This window comes from Cygnus olor, chromosome 3, assembly GCF_009769625.2.
Source record: "Cygnus olor isolate bCygOlo1 chromosome 3, bCygOlo1.pri.v2, whole genome shotgun sequence".
Taxonomy (NCBI): domain Eukaryota; kingdom Metazoa; phylum Chordata; class Aves; order Anseriformes; family Anatidae; genus Cygnus; species Cygnus olor.
In genome coordinates, this window is record NC_049171.1 from 3833217 (window position 1) to 3857301 (window position 24085).

A 24085-nucleotide genomic window follows, 5' to 3' on the forward strand; every position below is an offset into this window, starting at 1 on the left:
AAAAAGAAGGATCAGTGTTTCCTATATCAAGATTTCCTAGCTCTTATCTACTTAAAGCTCGTATATTTTGGAGCAAAGGCTGTGCTGTTACGTGTACTTACGCCCCTGTCATGTATGGTTACAAGAAGTCTGACCTGTGAATCCCATGCTAAGAGTGGACAATGATTCAGCACACCCCATCTGTGGTCTGAAAGGTCTGAGGGCTGCTTCCAATGGGTCTGTTAAAAAACACTTGGAAGCACAGGCTTGTTGGCAGCAGGCTGAAATTTGATAGTCGAGTATCCAAAATCAGGGATTCAGAAATCAGTCTGTTCTCCCTCACCACTTTCTACACTGCTTTGTCGTCATGCCCAGCCTTTGTCCAACTGACACCTTGAAGCAATGCAAGCTTGGATTTTTTTTCCTTTCTTCCACCTCATCTATTGGTCCTCAATAGACAAGTATTTGATAGAGGTATGTTAGGATACTGCTAAAGAATGAGGTTAGTGCTTTTCATATCTGGAGGAACTGTTTTTGATTGAGAGTAGGTCTTACCTTCAACCAGAAGAAAACAAAGAACTACAGGATAAAGAAAAGGAGATCACTGGGGACAGCTGCAAAGTTTAAGGCCCAGCTGGTAGCTTAATGCTTTATTTCAGGTATGTTCAATCCTGATTTTCAGGCTGTTAAGGCTCTACTTCTCTGTTCTGGTGTCAACAGGAGAAGCAGTCAACACTGGGAAGTATTCTTCCCCTGACCTAGTTGCTGAGACCATCTTCAACAGCTGCTTAACGGAACAGAGGAAACATCTCACTTAGAGCTGCTCCCTAACGCTCTGCCTCTTAGCCCATTGTTTCCAGAGAGCTGCAAGGATAAAACCAGGCAAAGATTGCCTGTGGGTAACAGAACCTCTTCTGAGGCAACTCAGAATATCTGCTGCAACATCTGAGGCTTGAAGTAAAAATCATACCTTCCCTCACATTCTCCCCTCTGTGGCCGGTGACACAGGAAATAACCAGATTAAAATACTTTGCTCCTCTGACACGGAAGCTCTTTTATTTTTTGCATTTGACTTCATCTGCTTGGGATAAGCCAGTTCACTCTCGCTAATAACCATATCTAGCTTTTCATGCATTAAGGATTTGTATATGTAAAATCAAAGAGTAAAGGGCACGTAGTAAACACGTTCCCTAAAACAGTATTGCCAAGCAATTTCTCAGCATACCAAAAGTCTCTATTTTTGCTTCTTGCTAAAAAGGTTAACAGCCCTGTTTTGGTATTTTGTCCCGTTCCTCTTCAGTTTTTGCTTCATGGAAACATAAAACTTTGCCCGAACTCATTTGGCAAAATCCCTGTCGCTTACGCAGAGGGCGAGACGTTAGCGAAGCACATCCCTCGCTCGGAAAGAAATGCATCTCCTCGCAGGGCTGGCTGCGCGCCCGCTTGAAGGGCAGCATTTTTTCCTAAGCTTGTCTGGAGAGCTGAAGCAGAGCCCTGAAGGCTCTGCTTTCGTGGCACCGGAGGCCTCTTTGGGCTACAGATGAAGACATCTCGCCCTCTGCTGGGTGAAAACATAATTGTACGGAAGCCTTGCTCTGCACATCCTCTTAAATAATGACTAAAATTATTCGTATGGTGCTAATAAAAGGAATTTTTTTTTTTTTTTAATGGGACTGAAATTCACACTGAGTGTATATCCTAGGGATGAAGTATGTATGTGATTGCACATGGCCCTACTGGTAAGGAGGGCTTTGAACTAGGAATAACAGGTGAGGGAGAGTTAGCAGCCCCTGCAAGGGAGCGATGGACGGGGTTGATAAGCAAATAGCTTGGAGACCTATGCCAGAAACGGATACTAAAATCAACAAAACAAAGTTTAAGCGGGGGCACCCGCAGCATTTGCATAGAAGCGAGGAAGTGCAGTAGTATGGAGAAATCCCCAAAACCTCAACACAAAACTCTGACATGAAAGGGAAGCACAGAGAGGATGAAAGCAGGGACAGGTTCCTGTATTCCTGCGATGAACACGGGAATATATGATTGAGCATCCAGGGATGAAGTTAGGAAAGCCAAAGCCCGGATGGAATTGAATCCGGACAGGGATGTCAAAGGCTACAGGATGGGCTTCTGTAAGTGCAACAGAGACAAAAGGAAGACTAGGGAAAATGGGAGCCTGTTGCTGCATGAATGCTGCTGGTGGTGCAGGTCTGTTTAACACCTTTATTAATAGCCTGGATGATGGGGCACAGCGCACCCTCAGCAAGGCTGCAGATGACACACAGCTGGGGGGAGCGGTGGATATGCCGGAGGGCCGTGCTGGCATCCCGAGGGACCTGGGCAGGCAGGAGAGGGGGGCTGACACAAACCTGCAGCTCGACAAGGAGAAGCCCAAAGCCCTGCCCCTGGGGAGGAACAGGCCCAGCACCAGGACAGGCCGGGGCACCCAGCTGGAAAGCGGCTCTGCAGAAATGGACCTGGGGGCCTGGGAGGCACTGAGGTGAACGCGAGACAACAGTGGGCCCTTGGGCAAAAAAAGGGCAGCTTTAGGCAAAGCATCGCCTGCAGGTTGAGGGAGGGGATCCTGCCCCTCTGCTCAGCCCTGGTGAGGCTGCACCTGGAGTGCTGGGACCAGTTCTGGGCTCCCAGTACAAGAGGGACGTGGACATACTGGAGAGAGTCCAGTGGAGGGTCCCCAGGGTGCTGCCAGGCCCGAAGCCCCCGTGCTGTGAGGAGAGGCTGCGAGAGCTGGGGCTGCTGGGCCTGGAGCAGAGGAGGCTCCGGGGGAGCTCCCCCATGGCCGTCAGTACCCGCAGGGAGGTGCGGAGAGGCCGGAGCCATTTTCTTTTTATGTGGGTGCCAGAGGACATCTTCAAAAGCTGCCTGGACATGGTCCCGGGCACGCTGCTGTGGGTGGCCTTGTCTGAGCAAGGATTGAACCAGACGGCCTCCAGAGGTCCCCGCCAACCTCAACCAGTCAGCGATTCTGCAAGAGGATGTCCTTCTGGCCATCGATGGCTGCATCTCTTTGGCTTAATTTTAAGCACACACTTACATCGCTTGCTTGAACAGGCTCCTGTATTCACAGCTCGGCCACAGGAGCTGCACTGCTTTGGGCCAGGCCACCACGGCACTTCAGATACTCGCCTCTGGCAGAAATCAAGGAAAACTGGGCACCCAAATACTCTTGTGGATGATGAACTTAATCCCTCTAATCAGTGTCAGGGCATAATTATCACAGAATTACTATGAAACCTGGAAGGTGGTTTGAAATACACAGATAAAATTACACCCTGGTGTTAATTATTGTTATAATTATTGCCCACTCTTCCTGTAAGGCCAAAGTTTCTTCCTCGTGACTCACAACCTTCTGTACTTGTGCATTTGGGAATTTCACACCACACCAATCATTTTCCTTTCACAGTTCTCTTTTTTTTTTCACTAAGGTTTTTAAATAATGATCAGTACAGTACAAAGCTTAAAATATTGTCAATGTTTTCACCAATACAAAGTCAGCAGATGGGAGGTGGGAAGGGGATGGTTAGTATCGAACACCCATATCCTTCCCTGTTTCCCAGGGGAAAAAAAAAACGAAACGAAACAAAACAAGAAACTCTTTTGTACTTCTGTTTAGTAAAAAACAGTGCTTAAAAATAATCTCGTCAGTAGAAGCTGTAAATTGCAAGGCACATGAGGAACCTGTCCTTGCCCTGCTACACAAATCACTAGGCATAACTGCAAGTTTAAGGCAAGTTTAAGGCACCTTTCTCCACCCTCCTCTTCTGCCCCGTACACCAGGCAAAGCCAGTCCCCGGTAAAAGCAGCCATGGGCCAGCAGAGAGCAGAAAACCCAGGAGGTGACAGCGTAAGGCACGTTGGGATGACTTCTCAGTTGACCTGTACAGATCCAGGCTGCAAGATCTGCTAAAATACTATCTCAGGAGTGGAGATTCCTGGGGGTGAGGGTTAGGACTTGGGTCCCTTCGTGATCAACCTTTGATGGCCTCCTCTTCACCAAACCCCTGCCACCGGTTCGCCCTTCCCAGCCGCGCCTCCTTAGGAGCACCAGGATGGAGGAAGGCGTGCTCCAAGCAGCGAGCCCAAGGAGAAGACCCCGACAGGCCCTCAGATGGGCTGAACATTCAGCACAGCAGCACTTTTACTCCCTCAAAACACAGCCCTGCTCTCCCCTAGATCAATGGCACGGCTTTCAGGAGGGTCTGCAGCCACTTCCCGGCCCCGCTGAGGTGCTGGAGACTGCTCGGCGTGTGGAGCCTGCGCAGGTAGGTAACCAGGTGTGTAAGGCACACGGATGAAGTCCTGAAAGAAATACGCTCGTTGGAGGAAGAGGAGGAGGATGGAGACGGGGATGGAGGAAGCTCCAGTGGAGACAAGCCCCCTGTGACACCAAGGGTGCATCCTCACAGCAGCAGCGACCCGTGTGGTGGCTCCCTGCTAAATTAACCCGTCATAGTGACCAGGAGGTCAGCTCCGGGTCCGAGCGCAGGGCCCCACGGGGACAGGAGTGGCCTCAGCTGAGGGCTAACGTGGGAGGATGTAGAAACACCACCGCTGTCACACAACGGTTGCTCCACGAGGAGAAGTTTCACTTCTGCTGGACCAGGCAGGAGACGACATACGGCCAGAAATACCTCGGGAGAGTCATGGGGCACCTCCTACCCCGCTGTGAACTGGGTGGCGTTACAGTAGTCATCCTCCTTAGCCAGGGGCTGAACATCTCATCTGTTTTCAAAGCCTTAGAGAAGGAAATGCCTGTGTGACCCCTGTCTTTTGGTACCGGTATAAGCAGGTAAGAGCAGAGCGCGGCTGGCTGCTAGCGGTGCCCACTCCCTCCGTTTTAGCCCAAAAAGGAGCTGGGAACCACCATGGTTTTTTCCCCTTCCTGCACAGAAGCCAGAGACCCACACGTAATGCTGCAAAGACCACAGAGGGAGAAGTCCATTGGTGTGGCCGAACTCCCTGAGCAACCCGCTGCTGTTGCTGGAACTGGAAGCCTAGAGTGATGAGAAAGGGTGGACTAGAAGACCTCTTGAAGTCTCTCCTACGGTTTCTTCTCCTGTCATCAAAAATTTCTCCCCTCCTCCTTTGTATCCAGGTTGTCGAGGAGGCCAGATTTCCAGGTTTGTCCACAAAACGCAGGTTGCAGCAAAGCACCCATTAATAGCTGAGCTTTCAGAGATGCTGTTGTCCGGCCCACCGTGCTCCTCCAGCAGCGTGGTGGTATTTCCTTCAAACTAATCTTGAAACAACTAGGAAGCTCTGTAGACAAAAAAGCCAAAGGCAAAGCCTTCCTGGATGTTAAACCAGGCATGCACACACATACATAAACACATCTCAATAGTAAAAAAAACAGATCAAGTGCAGAAATCAGTGCTTGTCATGATAAATCATATCCCCAACCCTAAACCCTGCCTGCTCAGTACCAGCAACCACAATTCGTTTGCCTGCCCTTGGATTCAGTGAGAGAGATCCCTGGCTGGAGTAGATCCCACGCCTCCCTGGCTTTCAGCAAAGATCTGTACCTCCTGGAGATGTCAGGGCATATGAGGCTTCAGGTCTTGCGTAGCGTACAGCTGGGAGGACCCAGAGCTTAGTGTGGAAAGTGAGCAGTGGGTCAGAGAGGAGGTGTCTGGTCTGAATGGAACAGGTCTCTGCGAGGGCTCTCAGCATCAGTCCTGTAAGTGCTACCGACTCCAGTGCAGATATGTGGCTCCATACCTGATATTCCCCTCCGCAAACCCAGAAGAGACTCATCTACTTGTGGACACCATAAACCAACCCTTCCTACACCTTGGACTGGAGTGAGCCATGGACGTCGAGTATCCCTGACCACTGTCTTTGCTACCCCACACGAGAATCACCATGTTCCAAGGACAAACCCATCCCGGGATTACAAAGAACCTTAATTCTGCCAACCTGCTCCTGCCTTTTGCCACTCTACCTTCATCTAGTGCTGATAAAAACGTGCCCGATCCACAGCCCTATGGGTCAGAGAAGAGCAACCTTGAAGCTTCACGGTCAGCTTCAAGGCCCACCAAGGATTGCTTGGCATCCCGAAAAGAACCATTAACAGGGGAACAAAGGCTTCACATCCACTTCACTTTCATCCCCTGTTGGCCACGACCATCCTAGGGCTGCTGGAGGCCCAGGGCCTGGAGCCTTATCCCTATCAGACCGATCACACCCAAGTTACTTCTACACCATGTGGGCAGCGTTGGAAGTCAGCCAGACTCCTGTGGCAGATGATACGGGGTCAGTCTACGCAGGAATGCACGAACATGTCACACACAGGCAGCCAAGACGGCAGGGGGTTGGGACCAGATGATCTTTAAGGTCCCTACCAGCTGCTCTGTGGTTCTAAAATGAGGCGCTGAGCATCGAATGCGTTTCCCCTCCCAGCGCCCGCACCCTGAACGCTGGTGGCCGCCGGGGAGCTCAGCCTCTACCACTGCTCCTGAGGAAGGCTGCGAAAACCAGCTCCACCCTGAGCCACGAGCAGCTCCTCAAAGGCAAGTAAGCTGTTAAAATGGAAGAGAGGAGCCTTCGAAGACTTGGGACAGCCTGACAGCTCCGCTGCAGATGGTGCAACCATGCAGATGGAGAAGATGGAGATGAGCTGACATCCCCACCTGGGCCGGGGGTGGCTGGACCCACACCAGTGCCTGGCAGACACGCAAGTTCAGACCCAGTTCATCCTAAAGAAGGTTAAGTCCAGGTCTAGATGCTTTGCTGATGCCACCTCAGCAACCTGGCACTGAGATACTTGAGAAGGAGGTCGTAGAGAGAACCTGGCTTAGCCCAGCCAGGAGAAGGATTATTGCAGCCACTGTACCACACATACCCTTCGCAACCGAACCCTAGAAGTGTGGACCCCTCCCGAAACCTTGCTACTGCCTTTGATGCTAACAGGTCTCCTCAGAGACAGCAGAGACAGCAAAACCCAAAGAGGTCACCACGTGCACCTCTGGGCCTCATGGCAGGTTCTCCACCGCCTTGTGAGCCCTGGGAGACCCCGCTATGGCTTCACAGCCCTCAGGCTGCCTTCCCTGACATTCAGCAAGATAACTCCCCTAGGTTTGCCAGAGTGAACAAGAAACCTCTGCCTATTCCAGCATCCTTGGTTAAGTGACTTGTTCTGGCTTAACCCCCCCCCCCGTCCCCCCGCAGGGCAGAAGGCAGCCCCTGCTGTGAGAACGCATCCAGCACGAAGTATCCAGCCCTCCACCCAAGTCCAAGGTGCAGGTTAGTCACAGTGTGTTAGGCAAATAAGCCAGTTACGTCTCTAATACGCTATGCCCCTTTTCTTGGTTTGCACCACCCCGGTGGTGTCGTGCCCGTCGCCTCCACGACCCTCAGGAGTCCTTTTTCGCCAGGCTGGCCTTGATCCTGCATCGCAGGACGTAAGCTGTGAGGGCGCTACAAGCCACCAGGCCGAAAAAAGAGACGCAGGAGAGATAGATGGAGAAAGGCCCGTGTCTCTTTAGGAAAATCTCCTGCCTGTTCTTGTAATCCAAGCAAATGGCCTCCAGCTGGGAGAGGGTGCAGATGGCCAGGAAGGTGTGGAAGATCTGGTGGGCATGGCCGACGATATCGCAGGAGCCAGGGAAGTACTTCTCGGGGACCGGGCAGGAGAAGAAATACGCACTGATAAGGAAAAACAGTATCTGGTAGGTGTGGTACCAAGCGGCGTCTTCCTCACAGCCCCCCAGGTGACACACGACCACCCGGTGAGCCACGGGGCTGATGTCCAAGACGAAGGCCAGCCCGGCTGGGATCACCTGGCACATCTTCCTCATGATGGGGTAGGGCCGTCGGTAGCGGTATTTGGCGTAGCAGCAGCCGGCGCAGGACAGCCAGCCGCAGAAAGCAGCAGCCGGGAGGAAGAAAAGCCAGAACTTGTCGTACCAGGCTTGGTCGGAGCTGTAGTAGAAATGGGCCAGGGCACTACCGTACTGGTAGATGCTGACTCCAACGTAGTCCACGAAGTAGAAGGTGTAGTGGGACAGCTCCGATTTGGACTGCAGCAGGTGGGCCAAGAGGCTGCAGGTCAGGTAGGTGACGGAGGAGAGGACAAAGATGAACAGAGGCAAGGACCACGCGTCCACGGGCAGCTGCTCAGCCTCCACGAACGTCTTGAACCTCAGCAGCACGGCCAGCGCCGCCAGGAGGTGAGTCCACACGTTGACCACCTCGTTGTGCTTCTGGAAGAGGCTGAGGAAGTAGTACCGCCAGTCCTGGCCGGTGGGACGGTACCCGGCGTGGATGTACGGCTCCCGAAAGAGCTGCGGCACCTCGGCCTCTTGGACGGTGCAGGGCATTTTGGGGAGGCCGTCCTCCAGCAGCCGGGGGAGGCGGCTGAGCTGCTGCCCGCTGAGGGGCAGCGTGCTGAGGCGCTCCAGGATGGCCGTCATCTCGTGGCGTGAGGCCCCCGGCAGCCCGGCTCTGGGGGACGTCGTCCTCGTGCCCTGCTGGACGTCGTCTTCGTGCCCTGAGGGGAGAGGAGATGGAGGAAACGTTAACATCAGGAGCAAAGCGTGGGGGATTTATCCTCAGGGGGATAAACCACGGGGATGTGGAGATGTTGGCCCTGCTCTTCGAGGCAAGGGGCTTCTTCTGACTTGGCAGACATAAATTCAGCGTGGAGGAGGATGGCACCGCCGTGTCCCGGCGGTTCAGCCTGTGGCAGATGGGCACTGCAACGCTACAAGCCTGCCCTCCTTCCTCTCCACCTTGGAGCATGTCTAGGAGTAGGCAGTAGCTGCCAATAAGTGGGTGCAAGAAGCAGTTAGATGTCAAGAAAGCACCCGCGGAGGGGATTTGTCACCCCTCTCCCCCGAACAAAGCACTCGGGGATGAAATCAGGGTGTAATGACTCCTCTACAGGATAACTTGCCCTTCTTCAACCGAGTAAACAGGGATTTGCAGCCAAATCGTGGAGGGTGCACACGAGCCTGGCTTCCCTGCTGCACAATTTACACATGGGGCAGAGGGAGAAGTCCACGGTCCCAAAGCCGCAGCCCTCATCCCTCCACGTGTAAGAGGCAGCAGGACTGGGAGGCGGTGGAGAAACAAGGGGCTGCCCCCAGAGCCGACTGCAGTTTGGGGACAGCATCCACAGGCAGGATCCCTAATGCCTGGAGATAACCTCACGGTGTTGAGTTCACTCCTAATACCCTCTGTTCCTCTTCCACCCGAGATGCTTCCCTTCCCTGACCACACTTTAACTGAACTGGATGCTGATGGAGCCCCACCGGGCTCTGTTCTCCTCCCCAGACACCACAGGCATGTTTGTAGGACCGGGGCCTGGCTCCTACGCTTACATACACCCTTACAGACCTGCAGTGCATGGAGCTGGCCCGAAATAAGTAAACGGCAGTGAGTATTTTGCCCGAGTGCGGGAAACGTCTTATTTTTCTTCCGTAGCATCCGCTGCAAGAGGCGAGGCAGAGGAAGAGAGAGCGGGTGCACGACGGGAGACCCAGAGCAGGCCGGCGACAGGCGACACGGAGGCCGGTGTCACCCACCAAGAGGAAGTGAAAGCAGAGAGACGGGACCCGTCAAACAGTCCCGGGGTGAGAGAGCACAAAGAGCAAAGCCAGAGCAGGCCACGCGCCGGGTCGCAAGTCCCACTTCCCCTCGCAACCCTCCGATAACACACGAACTGTTTTCACGTTACTTCCTCGTTCTAGCAGATGGGAGCTGCAACTGACAGCGACAGCGTTTTCCAGCCAATTCTCTCTTTCTGCTTTCCAGGCTTTCTCCGTTAGCACCTCTCAGGACTGTTCTTTTTTCCTTCTTTGCCACCGGGGAAGCTGGCTGCTGACTCGGGCGGAGCTGCCTTGGCTGCAGGAGGTGGGAGGGAAGGTGGTGCCCGCACGTGGTAGTTTACTTTCACAGTTGTGCAAGGCTGAAGGCAGGGCCCTTGCTGGGGTTTGATGCTGCACAGTCACAAGGACGTTAGTTCTCTCCTTCGCGTCTGCAGGCCTGGATCCGTGACAGGGCACACGCTTCGTTCAGCGGCTTGCGTATCCCCACGGGGTTACATGACAGCATTTGGGAAGGAAAATGTGGGCTCTGAAGCACTCCTGTTATGGGATGGCGTCAAAAAGGGACACCATTCCCTCTCTCCACTTCTAATGTAGGTATGTTCGCCTGAGGCAGTCTGTTCTGGCTCCTTATACCTGAAGGAGAAAGAATTCATCCACCTTATTCTTGACTTCAGCTTCAGAATAAGGCAAAGTCCAGGCAGGACCATCCCTGGCTATGCAGCACTGTGGTATCCCCTCTCTGCTGCCCCGTGTCTCCTTCAGATGATGTGGCCAGAACTTGGCTTGAGGCTGAGCACGATGCGGTGGGAACTGCAGGGAGGTTTTATGGCTGTGTCTCTACTGAGACAACGCTTGGCTTCCTGGTCCGGCTGCCCTGTGGAAAGGTGTGAGCGTGGACCCTGCGGTGCTTTGGGCGTCCTAAGCTCCACCAGAGCTGGCGATGGGGCTCACGGTGACGAGGCACGAGGGAAAAGGGCTCCCCAAGCCCCCCAGCTTCGCTAGCGCTGACCCCAGGACACCAGGCACCAGAAAAACAGCTCAGATATTGCACAGATGAAACAAGTGAAGCGCAACGGAGCAGGGTCAGGACATTCACCTCCTGCAGAGGAGCAGCAACACGCTGCAAGCTGCTGCAAGGAGCAAGGGCAACCAGAAGACGGCGGTGGAGGCTGGGCGCAGGGATGCGTGCCGACACGGGGGTCACGTCGTGTTTTCCACCACCGCGGCGTGCCTGCTTTGCATGCTGATGAGCACACGGGAGGGACGGCAGCGGCTGCACCAGGCACAGGCTGGCTCTGGCTCGTACAGAGCCAGGATTTTGCTCACGCCAGGATTTTGCCCCAATCTCTCATCTCATATAGTGAGCATCGCCCTGGAGCAGAGCGAGGGAGAGGCTGGATGCTGCTCATCCCCCTGACACCGCAGGGATTCTTCCAGGCAGGCTCACGGAGCTGGAAAACGCCGGTTTTTAACAGGAGGAGGGAGGTGCAGAGATTTTCAAAATAGCAGCCCGAAATCCCACGAAAACACATCTGATACTCAAAGAGCGAGTAAAGCAGGAATCCGGCAGGCCGCTTATTTTAAACCAAGCTTGTGACACGAAGGAGCAAGCTGGCAGTTTCCAGCGATCATGTGATGCACAAAGCGACGAGCGTTTAACGTTAGAGAAGGGAGAAAGAAGGGGAATAACAATAATACAAATACAAAAAAAAAAGGAAGAAAAGAACCCCCAAGGTCGGGACTGGCTGTTTTGCTTTCACAGAGCCCCTATTCTTTCCCTTTGGCGGGGGCGTCGCGGCGGCTGAAAGCCACATTCATCGCCGGGGCGTCTCGTTGCGATTCCGTCCTCGCCCCCATCTCCGGGGGATTCAGTTCTTTTGGCTGCTCCCAATTAACAGCAACCAAGTATCGTTTGTTCGGGGCCGGAGCTGCCAGGAGGGAAGGAGGAGAGTGGACGGTGGCCAGGCTGTATCATCGCAGCCACAACAAGAACCGCGGCACAGAGGAGGAACGATCCCCTTCCAGTTTTTTCTCTCCCTTTCTTCTGAAGTAATTGGAAACCCGAGCTTTTCCCAGCTCTTTTGCTTTTTGGTCACAGGCTAATGGAAGGGTTTGAATGAGAAATTTTCCTGCGGGGTACAGCTGATTTTCCCACCAGCCTGGCCCCAGCGTTAACTCTCTGCAAGTGAGGCTGTAGCAGCGTGATAATATTTACTTGCGGAATAGCATGCAGGCACCGGGCGTGTATCTCCTTCCAGAAAGGCAGCAATTCCTGGTAAACAAAGCAGGCGGGCCTGGGGATCCTAGCTGCGGGGAAGTCTTTAATAAATGCAACACATTTTAAAAGAAAAGTGGTTGTGGACGGCATGAAAATAACCGCAGGGATCTCGCAGCAGCCAGTTTGGAGAGCTGCACGTGATTAATTCCTGAATTCCTTTCTTCTGGGAGCCGAGCAGAGGCGCCTCAGAAGGACCACGGGTCATTTTGGATCCCGGGCTTTTCTTCTGACCACTTCCTACATGGGATCTGTCATTCCTACATGGGATCAAGTCTGGCATCGCAGCCTGTACAGCAGCAGGACGGCAGAAAGCAGCTCTGCTCACCTCCCCAGGGCTGGCAGGGGGTCAGGGAGAGGCTGCAAACTGCACGCAGCCCAGGTCCAACCCCAAAGCCCTCCTGGTCCTCCCCGAGCACCCACATCTCCTCCAGCAACTTGGGGCATCTCCCCCTTGCTTGGGGATTGCTTCGGAAGACCAGTTTGGGACCAGGATGCCAGATCCTCAGTCCCACGCTGTCTGGTGTTTTGGAGAGGCTCCAGCAGAGAAAAGAAATGAAGAGGAGACCCTATAATGCCTCACAGCAGTAATTCCTGTGTCCTCCTGGCACTACCTGCTTCCTCCCTCGTTGGCACATAAACCTGCCCGTGCTAACCTTCCTCCTGATGCCATCCCCAGAGGGAGTTACTGGGATTTAGGTGGGTGTCACCACAGCCACACGCTGGGAGAGGTGACATCTGATGGTTTGTGCCAGGGAGCAGAAGAATTGACCGATGCTCCAGCTTCGGAGAGGTGGAAGTCCCTCGGGTGCTCGAGACTCCTGTCAGTTGCTCTTCCACCTCCCAGTCTATAAAATGAGGATACAAATCTCCACCTGCCTAATGAGAACGAGATATTGTGCTCTTAACACACTGCTCAAACGCACCAGGCAGTGCTGGGACTACATAACAGAACATGGCACGGAATATTTCATTTTCCTTGACATGCTTGTGTGCCCCGTTACACCTACATCAGCCCAACAGTTGAGTTACAAGCGCTCACCCAACACGGACTGCCCGGGTCTGGAAGGAAACAGCTGATGTAGAACCATAGCACCACCTAGGTTGGAAAAGACCTTTAAAATCATCAAGTTCTGTCAAGAATTACAGCACCACAGAATGGGAACCTGGTTCCAGCCCCCTGCCCCCAGCCCAGGCTGCCCCCAGCCCCATCCAGCCTGGCCTTGGGCACTGCCAGGGATGGGGCACCCACAGCTCCTCGGGGCAGCCTGCGCCAGGGCCTCACCGCCCTCTGAGTGACAAATTTCTCCCTAATGTCTGATCTAAAGCTCTCCCCTCTGAGTTTAAAGCCGCCCCCCCTTGTCCTGTCCCTACCCCTGACACAGAGTCCCTCCCCAGCCCTCCTGCAGCCCCTCAGGCCCGGGCAGGCCGCTGGGAGGTCTCCCCGGAGCCTTCTCCTCCCCAGGCCCAACACCCCCAGCTCCCTCAGCCTGGCTCCAGAGCAGAGGGGCTCCAGCCTCTGCCCATCCTCGGGGCCTCCTCTGGGCCTCCTCCAGCAGCTCCACGTCCTCCTGGTGCTGGGCCTGGAGCTGAGCGCAGGGCTGCAGGGGGGGTCTCACAGAGCCCCACCACCAAGACCCTACACAACCTGACCTTCTGAGTCCCATCACTAAACCACGTCCCTTAGGGATGTGATTTACTGAAGACCTTGAAGGGAAAGCCTACAAATAACCTCAATTCTGCTACGGATCAAAGCAACCTTGTGAAAATTTTCAAATAACAAAACACAGCCCCGATTCTACCTTTCCATACACACTCGCAGCATGGAGCTGGAGCAGGTTTTGTCCGAGCGTGTGTTAATCAGGAACTTAACGCCTGACGAGGCCAGGACACCAGCCACAGGAGATGGCAGATCCCTGTGCTGCTGAAGCCGTGGTGGTGGCCGTTCCCCCGCGATTTGTGGCCACGCAAGCGGCCGGGCCAGCCGCCAGCCGAGCCGCGAGTGCCTCTTGACATGAGCTCGGCGTTGCCTGCGCGTTGGGCTGTGTCCAGGGGATGAGAGCAGCGGAGCCGGCACCATGAGCTCGCAGGGAACAGAGCAAAACCACAGCTGCGGGCAAAAACCCGCGTCCCTGCAGCAAAGGCAACGGGGACACAGCATCCTGCCGCGGATCTCGAGGTCCTGCGGTGTTTTGGGCACCCACGGTTAGGAAAGCAAAGACCTGGAGAGGCTGTGGGGCTGCGGACTGAACCCGGAGCCAGATATTGCGTGCAGGGCTCTGATTTTTGCAGCACCGAGTCTCTGCTTCGTTGATATTGATAATTATTGGATTGCATTGATTGTATTGATAATGCAGCTGATGCATGCGACGCGTGAATTAAAAAAAAATAGAAGGAAAAGAAACCCAACTCTGGCACTCAGTAGATGCAGAAGTGTTAATATTTGGTATTTAAAAGTGTTAATATTTGGTATTAATAACCAATTAACATCCGCAGACCCTGAGAAGCACTGATGCTAGGTGCTTTCGGGTAGGTGTGTGATGCCGGGGTGCGGCGCGCGGCCGGGTGGAGCACCCAGCCCTACCGGCTTGGTGATCATCGGCAGGCAAACAAGACTGCTCCGGCAGGGGGATTGGACTAGATGATCTCTCAAGGTCCCTTCCAATCCCTAAAATTCTGTGATTTTGTGAAGACCAGGGCACATTCCCCATCAAGGACCTGGCCCGTCAGGTTGCCGAAGTGTTAGCACGCTCCCAGCATGGTTTTGGTCCAGCTTTGTGAATGGGATTGGGGTAAATCCGCCCTGTTTTGGGGCAAAGATGGGTTAGGTATGTGGCTGCGAGCTGTCCGCTGCCAGTGAGCACCAGATCCGTCCCTGCCTGCTGCATTCGGTCGTGCCGGGACCACTGATGGAGCGGGGTGAGTGACCTGCCCTGCTTCGGATGCCAACGCTGGAAGGAGATGAATGGTGCCACAGAAATGCCCGTTTCTCTCCCCGCGGACTGAAAATGGAGCTGGGGTTTGTTTCAGCTGCATCCTGCTTTCACATCCTGAATTTCCTCCTGTGATGTCCGTGGGATACGGGGCGCTTCCCTTCCATCCCTGCGCAGCTCCGTGCACACAGCATCTCTGGGGCCAGTTTGCCCGCGTATGGGGTCACCGCCCTGATCCCTAAAGCCCCAGGAGCCCAGGTAACAGCCCCAGCACCAGTGACGGGACAAACCTTTCAGTGCCAACCTCAACAAGCCACCAAATCCCTCCTCGCCCAGATCCATCTGCTGGTGGGACAACCCCACAGCCACTCTGCCTGGAGGCAGAGAAACCCAAACCAAACCGACCGTGCATTTTTGGGGATCCAGAGCATTGCCAGGATGTCCCAAAGCCTCCGGGCTGAGGCTGCCTGGCTTTGCTGCAAACACGCTGTCATCCACCAATGCCTGTTGCCCGCACACATTTTGAAGGCTGCGCGTTTTAGAGCTTCGGTCATGAGAAAAAAATGTATATAAATCATGCGGGCTGCCGGGGAGAGCCTGCAGCTCCGTGCCAGCCCCCTGGAGCTGCGAGCTCTCGTCCTTGTCCTTGTCCCCATCCTCCTGCTTGGCCGAGCGAGCCTCGGGACGAGCAGCGCTGCCCCTCGGGGCGGCGGGGGGGGTGGGTACAAAGCCCCCAGCAATGGCAAGCAAGGATCAGAGGGCGGATTTCGCCCCGTAAATGCGGGATGCTGGGCGGCATCTGCATGCTAAAATCCCTGCTTCGTCCCAGAGGCTTACAGGGAAAAAATCAAAGCGCTGTGCCTGAAGGGCAGGGGACGTACGGCACGGCCACACACGCACAGCTCGCAGCCCCACAAACCCGCAGCCTCCTGGGGCAATTTACTGCTTCGGGGACTTTCTTACAGCACCGCGATTAAATACCGGGCTGACCCTTGGAGCAGAGCATATAAAGTACATCGGCAGCTAAACATTAAGCCGGTGCATGAGTCAGTGAAGGCGGATAAATAGCTGCGAGCACAAGCAGGTGAGGGGTCCTCAGCCGCTGCCCCGTTTTGTGCTCGGGGCTGCTCGCTCAGCCCGTGGTCACACATCTCCCCGCGCCAGAGGGACGCAGCCCCCCTCCAGGCACAGCTTGAGGGGAAATAAAGACAAGCAAAGCAGAAAGGAGGTTCCTGCGGGTGCTGAACGATGCCTTCGCGGGAGGAAACGGTGTGGCTGCGTGTGGTTTGGCCTGGCCAGGCTGCGCCCTTCTAGGAACTGCTTGCGGTGCACGGTCCCCCCTCCGATTCGGGATGGGAGCGGGTGCTGCAGCGATTCACAGCTCAGCGTCCCCTCCCTGCCCTGGAAGGGAGCAAAACGAGACCCAGCAGCCTGGTTTTCACTCCTGCAGAGCATCGCCTGCGCCCTTCACCCTTTTTCGTGACCTTTCCCTGATTTCACTCGTTTTCAACTACCGCTGCCGGGGCGGCGGCGCCCACATCCTCATCCTCACCCCCCCCCCGGGGCCAGCACTCCCCCCGCTACCTGCAGCCGTAGCACGGAGGGGACTTTTGCAGGATCAAGGGATTTGGGAATTACGGGGAATCGTTGCCCAGCTGCAGTCCCACAAAGCGGGGTCTCCAAAGGGGCAGGGGAAAGGGGTCTGCAAAAAACGAAGGCGAGATGCTCTCGGTGTTTTCCTCCGGGGAAAAAATCCAGGTGGGCAATAAAAGGAAGGTGACCGGTGAGGCCAGGAGAGCGTTGGGGAGTGTGAGAAGGGAACAAGCCCTTCGCTGGCCATTTTGGGGGCATTTCGGAGGAAGCGGGCGGGTGGCAGCTTGGCGACAAACCAAAGCTGGGTGTCCCCATGGGACTCGGTGTCCCGAAGCCCCAGCGTGCGAAACCCACCCGTGGCTCTCCACAGCCGCCGGCGGAGCGGCAGCACCAGCTCTCAGCACCCTTTCGGACCGGACAAACCCGGGGGACCCGGCGGCGAATCCCCCTGCCCTCAGCGGGTGACCCGCGGGGGGATGCTCAGCACCGCGCCCCAGCACCTCGGCGAGCCCGGACCGGGGCAAAACCCCGCTCCCCATCCCCGCCCCTGCGAGCCCCGGGCTGTCCCCGGGCTGTCCCCGAGGTGGCCCCGAGGTGTCCCCGCGGTGCCACCGCCCGCACTCACCGCGCCGCCACCGCCGGCTCCGCGTCCCCGGGGCCGCCGCGGCCACCGCCGGGCCCCGAGCGCATGCGTCCGGCTCCGCCCCGGGGTGTCCCCAGCGGGCGGGGACAGCGAGGGGAGGAGGGGACACGGCACGGGGCGGGGGGACCGGGAGGGGTCCGGGGGGTCCCCGGGTGGGGACGGGGCAGGGGGAGCCGCCGGGGCTCCGGGCTGGGCCCGGGGCCTCCGGGCCTGGCCCTGGGCAGCGCTGAGCAGAGCCCGGCTCCGGCCTCTCCGCACCTTCCTGCGGGTACTGACGGCCATGGGGGGGGAGCGGTTGTTCTGCTGAGGAGATGGGGGAGAGGATGGCAGGGAGGCGGCCCCGGAATGGGGCTTCCCGGCTCTGATAACAGCGCTCGGGGCTGGGCGGCTCTGCTCCATCGGCAGGGACCTGTGGGCGTGCGGGTGGGGACATCTCCGGGGTGAAGGAGCGGGGCGGGAGACCTCCTTTCCTCCTCGTCACCTCGCTCAGTGATGTGCCTGGGATGCCATCAGCAGCTCCTGGCTTCTTTGGTGACATCTCGTGCTTGTTTTCTGCCCTTCTAAGCCATCTCCCACTGTAAAACCCCTACTGCTGCTTCCTTCCTCTCCATCTGTTCTTTAAAGCCGCAGGGTGGGAGGTGGTGGTCACGGCACTGCTCTTTCTCTTTCACCCATTTTTACATCATTTCCCGCACAGAACCATACAATCACAGGATGGTTTGGGCTGGCAGGGACCTTAAAGCCCGCCTGGTTCCAGCCTCTGCCATGGGCACGACCCCTGCCCCCAGCCCAGGCTGCCCCCAGCCCCATCCAGCCTGGCCTTGGGCACTGCCAGGGATGGGGCACCCACAGCTCCTCGGGGCAGCCTGCGCCAGGGCCTCACCGCCCTCTGAGTGACAAATTTCTCCCTAATGTCTGATCTAGAGCTCTCCCCTCTGAGTTTAAAGCCGCCCCCCCTTGTCCTGTCCCTACCCCTGACACAGAGTCCCTCCCCAGCCCTCCTGCAGCCCCTCAGGCCCGGGCAGGCCGCTGGGAGGTCTCCCCGGAGCCTTCTCCTCCCCAGGCCCAACACCCCCAGCTCCCTCAGCCTGGCTCCAGAGCAGAGGGGCTCCAGCCTCTGCCCATCCTCGGGGCCTCCTCTGGGCCTGCTCCAGCAGCTCCACGTCCTCCTGGTGCCGGGCCTGGAGCTGAGCACAGGGCTGCAGGGGGGGTCTCACAAGAGCAGAGCAGAGGGGGAGAATCCCCTCCCTCATCAACCAGCATCCCCAGGTCCTTCTCCTCAGGGCTGCTCTCCATCCATTCTCCACCCAGCCCGTATTTGTGCTTGGGATTGCCCCAGCCCAGACGCAGGACCTTGCCCTTGGCCTTGTGGAACCTCATGAGGTTACACAGGCCCACCTCACAGGCCTGTCGAGGTCCCTCTGGATCACATCCCTTCCCTCCAGTGTGACGACCGCACCACACAGCTTGGTGTCTTTGGCAAATATGCTGAGGGTGCACTCAATCCCACTGCCCATGTCACTGAAAAAGACATTAAACAGTGTCGGTCCCAATACTGACCCCTGAGGAACACCACTCATCACTGATCTCCACCTGGACATTGAGCCATTGACCACAACTCTTTGAGCGCAACCATCCAGACAATGCCTTACCCACTGAGTTGTCCCCCTGTCAAATCCATGTCTCTCCAATTTAGAGACCAGGATGTCGTGTGGGACAGTGCCAAATGCCTCACACAAGTCCAGGTAGAGATGGTGGTCAGGACCAAGCAGGGCAGGGTGAAGGGGGCAGCAGGACAGGACATCCCTGCTGCAACGCTTGCATTGCGACGCTGCCAGGTTTCTGCTCCGACAACAGACTTCTCCCCCACTTATCTTCCAGGCTTGGCAGGTGCTTGCAGCGAGACCTTTCAGGGCATTTTATTTGCTTGCCCCGTGACCTGCTCCCAGGCGGCAGGGACCTGCCCAGCGGTGCTGCTCAGCGCTCCCCCTGCTTTTGGTATTTCACACCCTGCAATGAATCACCCGGTTCATTCCAAGGCAAAGCCCAGGTGTGGCTGTGTTTGCCCAGCAGACTGTTCCCAGCAGGTTTAGACTGAGCTGTGCCAGCCTGCGCTCTCCCAGCCCTTGGCACTCATCTGACACGATCCAAGCAGGCTTGGTGCCCTCAAACAGCCCCCGTACACCTCCGTTCCCTGCCCCAACATACATACACCCTCACTGCCGTGCAACACGAACCCTATTTTTGCAGGGTGCAAAGCGGTCCTGCCATTATTTTGGCTGCTGTGACTTATCCCCCCAAAGCTAGGACCTGACGGCACAGCAGCAATGCCCCAGAGGACGTAGAACTGCACCAGCCGTCTCTCCAGGGTGTAAACCCTGAGTAAAATGGGTGTGAACCCCTCCTCTTATATTTTAGGGAGGCCTTTTCACCAAAATGCATCAAAACATGTTGTGTCCGCACTGTGCTGATCAGGGAGAACACAGCAACTTTGCGCAGGAGACAACTGAGATCTTCACCCCAAATGGGATGCAGAAAGCAGAAGGAGCCACCTTTTCCCTGTGTGAGGTTGCAATGAATAATATCAAGGTGTGGAATCATAACTGGGTAAAAGAGACTTCTACACACCGGGCTTTGCTTTGTCAAACGCCTTTCCTCTGCACAGAATTTTTGCTCGTCGTTTGGCAGGATTTAGGCAAGATGGATATTATTAAAGATGGCAAAAAATGACAATTTTGGAAAGGATATAAACCTTGACTCAAAACAAAATCTCCAGTTTATGGGTCTCAGGAAGGAAATTTCTTTGTTGATATAGGAGTCCATAACTTACAGAGGGTTTTCTTTTTCTTTTTCTTTTTCTTTTTCTTTTTCTTTTTCTTTTTTTTTTCTTTTTCCTTTTCTTTTTCTTTTTCCTTTTCTTTTTCTTTTTTCTTCTTCTTCCTTTGTAAGAACATGTGCAAGTCTCAGGGTGCTGGGCTACATGAATCCTTTGCAATAGTTTTGAATCCTGTTTCTGTGCTTTCTGTAACTAGTAATTCAGAAAAACAGCCCTAAAAGCCCCGGGTTACCAAACCCAGCCCACGCAGTCAGAAGGAAGCACTGAGCACGGTTCATTTTGCCACCTTCCCTTGTTCCCCCCGCCACAGACCTCATTGCACAACCAGCGGGGTCAGGCCGTTTCTGCCTGATGGGGCTGAGCATAGGTCGTGACAGTCAGATGAGGATTGCTAATGGGGTCTAACCCCATTGCCCCATGTGCTGCTGCAGCTCCCTGTCTCCCAGAACTGGGCATCACCTGGAGAAGTGACCACTGGATCCTGCCTCGTGGCCAGAACCAGGCCCTGAGATCACCAGCAATAAACGGGAGCATCCTTGCTTTGTGGCTTTGCATACAGATCGGTGAATTCCAAGCTTGTTGGGGGGGGGGAGGAAAGAAAATGAGGAATAAAAAGAGCCAGCTGTCACTGTCTGTAGGAACGGGCAGAACTCATGACAGCAGATGAGCAGACAGAAATAGCAAGGCACAGCCTCCGGGGATCTATATTTGGGCCACCCGGACTTCCCTGGAAAGGCGGCGGGGTTGCCACATTCTGCAGACGCGCTCCTGGCCGGTGCTTCAGCCTCTCCTCCGGCTTTGTTTCCTCAGGGATTCATTTTCCATCGTGGCCTGTGGGTAGCTTTTTTTAAAATGCGTTTATTTATTATTAATTTTCATTTAATTGCCGTATTTTCCTCCGGCACAACAGGAGAGAGCGATTCACCCAGGGGATCCGGGAGGCGCTGGGGTAGCTGAGCATCAGACGCAGGACCACAAGATTTCACAGGCTGTGCTGACACTGTGCTAGCTGCTCCCAGCAGGGAAAGCAGAGCTGGGCACACGAGGCTTCCTGCTCCTGGAAGCAAGGAGGTGGCCACGATGCGTGCCAATATGCTGAAGGTCAGAGCCTTAGCTTTTTACCTACTTGCTGCGCTCTCCGGGGGAGATACGAGGAGTTCCCGGTGTGTTTAAGTAAAGATATCCCATTCAGCTACACTGATAGTTGTTTTCAGTGTTTTTCTGCCCAGACATCAGGAAAAAAAAAAAAAAAAAAAGAGGCAGATCAGTTTAAAGATTTACCAGAGCGCGTGGGAATAGCAAATACTTCAAGAAAATGACGTTGGAAATGCCTCAGATGGTGCAGATGCGAGCGGGTGAAATTCCTCAACCTATGTTATGTGGAAGGTCAGATCAGAGGATTAAGAAGGGTTCCTCCAGCACCGAGTTACGTCTTCCACATTCGGTCCTGCAGGGGAGAGAGTCACGATGGCTCTCCTCTTGCAAGGGCAAATTCCCTGATTTGGGGTCAGCTGCTGCAGGCGCAGCTGGAGGGCAGCCAGAGCGGAGAAACCCCTTACATCCCCTGGAAAACTTAAAATTTACACCGACAAAACCATGTCACAGGTAGTTTTAATTTTCCCATACGGTTACAATTATAAAAAGCATTTTTTCCCGTTCATTCCACGTCACTACACTTGTGCTTTATTACAAATACATTAAAAATCTCCACTCCAAAGCGTTGCTTGATGATGAGGTGACGCTCCGCTGGATGTGGGGTGCTGACTCCTCATTTTTGGAGCTGTGAATGGACCACAAGCCTCGCCCCAATATGGGTGAGATAATGGTGCTCAGCATGAGGGAAAGCTAATAGGTGGCAACTTGAAAACTGACTTCTGGTGTGGAAACCGATTTTTAGTTAAACCAAGGGAAAAACAAAGCATGGGAGGGACCACGGAGATCCCATAAAGGGATCTCAGAAACCTTGTGCACGTGCAGAGATGTAAGGAAAACGCACCCTGTAAACAGGCACAGCTGGGGTATTCTGCTCAGCACCCCTTGGGTGCAACTCACCCCTGGAAATTATTCCTGTACTCACCTGTGATTCTTCTGGGCTTTCATTCATTTCTCTGCGAGCTCTGCAGCCCAGGCTCTCCACGCATTCAGGTGCCTAATTCCTGTTTATTTTTTACTGGGTGCGAGGAGCCTAAATATCTCTGTGAGCCTGCTTCGCCTGCTCAGAACCAGCTGAGATGCGGCACGACATCGGGGCGGCGATTCCCTGGAGATCTGGGACAGAACCCAACTGAACCCTGAAGGGCAGAGATTTGCACAAGTTTTGCTATTTTTGCACTCAGTTTTGTTATTTTAATTCCTCCCCCCAGAATGCTTATTTTTAATATTTTGCATCGTAAACCTGGAACTTCTTGGTAACCACAGGTACAGTTAAATCAGAATTGCGAGGTCCTGCTTGGCTCCTGGCTGACAAGGGCTTCGAATATGCGATCCCTCCCCACCCACCGTGCTTCTGTGGCCGTGCCCAGGTCCCAGCCCGCCTGCAGCCACCTCCACCTCTCCATCCCATTGTCTTTGCCCTGTCACAATTAATTATTCACACAAGAGCCACACACCGCAGCAGTTGCTATAGGGCACGGTCATGAATAACAACGGGCAGCTATTTTTAGCCCTAATTCTCATTACCTTGCGGCCTGGAGCGACAGTTCCTGGCGGCTCCCCTCCGCTCTTCCCTTCTCCACCTGCTCAGCATCTTCGGGCTGGGACTTGTTCGGAGAGCAAGGAACCAAAACGTGGGCGAGATTCATTTGTGATGTAGATCTACGGGTCTGAATCCGACCCTGGTTGCTCTGGCTTGGAACGCGCTGGCTGGCAGCTGAACTCCTCGGGTGTTTTGTGGCCAGAGGGGCACGAGGAACTGCCCTCTGAGCGAGGTTTCTGCCCTTCCATCCAGCTCTTACCTGCAGCAAAGCCAGCAGGCTGCACCCATCGCTGGATTGAATGCACCACCTACTGCAGGGAGAGGGAAAACATCTCAGAGCTGCAATTTAATGCCGGGTTCTGACATCTGTAGGATACATTATGCTTCCTTTTGGGAATTACACTGGGACTGATTCCTCCCCAGTTTATGTACTTTGACTTTCCTTGCTAACACAGGGGCACACCGAAGGCTTTCTCTGGTCGCTGTCACTCCTCTCCTGCTGCCCTGTCTCACGTCACCTGCAACGGAAAGGAGAAATCTCCAGAAAATCATGGGAAGGGCTGGCTTTGAGGAGAGGCAGCAGGGAGGCTGCTCCTGCTGTGGAGAGCAACTCTGGAGCCAGAACAGCGAGAGAGAGTGGAGAAAAAAATAGAGAAAACAGCAGCAGAGCATGAGATCCTTCATTCCTGCCACCCTGCCAAATGCAATAACGCTCCATCAAGTTACTCCAGAGGAGGGCCCAAAAACTTGCGAAGGAAAATCTGAGCTTCCACTCTGACGCAAAACAACATGAAAAAAAAAAATAATCTTGCAAAAGCAGGACACATCTCCAGGAGGACTTGTGCTATGCGTGTCCTAAACCAGCCACATCAGTTAGTAATAATCTTTCCAAGTCATTTTAGAGGGATCTGCTGCAGATAAGTGAAAGGAAAAGGAGAAACGGGGGAGTAACCGTTCCCAGCATCTCCTGCAGATCACAGAATTGCGGAGGACGCCTCTGTCCCAGGCCAGTATTTATCAGCAGACCCCCAAAAGCTGGTTCTGGCTAAAACACCACCTGGGGACACAGCCCAGGTGGGGCGCCTGTTGTGACCTGCTGACATTTCCCAGCTTTTCCATTTTTTTCTTATTTTTTTGATCACGGTTTGGATTACTTATTTTTGAGGGCTAATATTATAGTATATCTTAGAGGGTAATATATATCATATATGCCATATGTTCCTTTTGAAGGGGTGTCAGTGTGTTCCTGCGCACGGAGAGGTCTCGGCGTTTGTCCCTGCCTCTGACACTTCCCAAAAGACGCAGCCAGCCCAGGAAAGCGTCACCTACAACTAAAATTAGGGGAAAGAAGTGCCCAGCCGGCACCCTTTGGGGCGAAAACACCCGGAAACGGGGCTTTCCGGAGACACAACGAAAAAAAAAAAAAAGTAATAAAAGAAGAAATCGGTATTTCCCCCCCAAAAAATATCGATTTGTGTGGGACGGGACCCCAGGGCCGGATCCTGGATCCCTGATCCCAAATCCCCAGGGCCAGATCCCGGAACCCCCATCCCCGATCCCGGTCC

General features: G+C 54.7%; 1 protein-coding gene and 1 long non-coding RNA gene across 5 annotated transcripts; both read right to left on the bottom strand.

The window, feature by feature from the left end:
• Positions 1–3391: 3391 nt before the first annotated feature.
• Positions 3392–17090, bottom strand: PAQR8 (progestin and adipoQ receptor family member 8). Of its 4 annotated transcripts, none has more exons than XM_040553870.1 (2): positions 16972–17090; positions 3392–8485 (listed from the first exon to the last, which is right to left on the bottom strand). In XM_040553870.1, exon 2 carries the CDS (start codon positions 8406–8408, stop codon positions 7350–7352), a length of 1059 nt encoding a protein of 352 aa, XP_040409804.1. In that variant the 5' UTR covers positions 8409–8485; positions 16972–17090; the 3' UTR covers positions 3392–7349. The 4 variants fall into 4 exon arrangements, with proteins under 4 accessions (XP_040409804.1, XP_040409807.1, XP_040409805.1 ...); XM_040553873.1 differs by lacking the exon at positions 16972–17090 and adding an exon at positions 16338–16455; XM_040553871.1 differs by lacking the exon at positions 16972–17090 and adding an exon at positions 9334–11235.
• A 3524-nt stretch (positions 17091–20614) lies between these two features.
• Positions 20615–24075, bottom strand: LOC121068586. Its single transcript, XR_005818970.1, has 3 exons — positions 22953–24075; positions 22505–22831; positions 20615–22109 (listed from the first exon to the last, which is right to left on the bottom strand). It is a non-coding gene; the product is annotated as an uncharacterized LOC121068586 (long non-coding RNA).
• Between the last annotated feature and the right edge of the window lie 10 nt (positions 24076–24085).

What these genes read in the sequence shown, in the direction of transcription:
- PAQR8 (XM_040553870.1), bottom strand. Translation starts at nt 8,408, where the DNA reads ATGACGGCCATCCTGGAGCGCCTCAGCACGCTGCCCCTCAGCGGGCAG.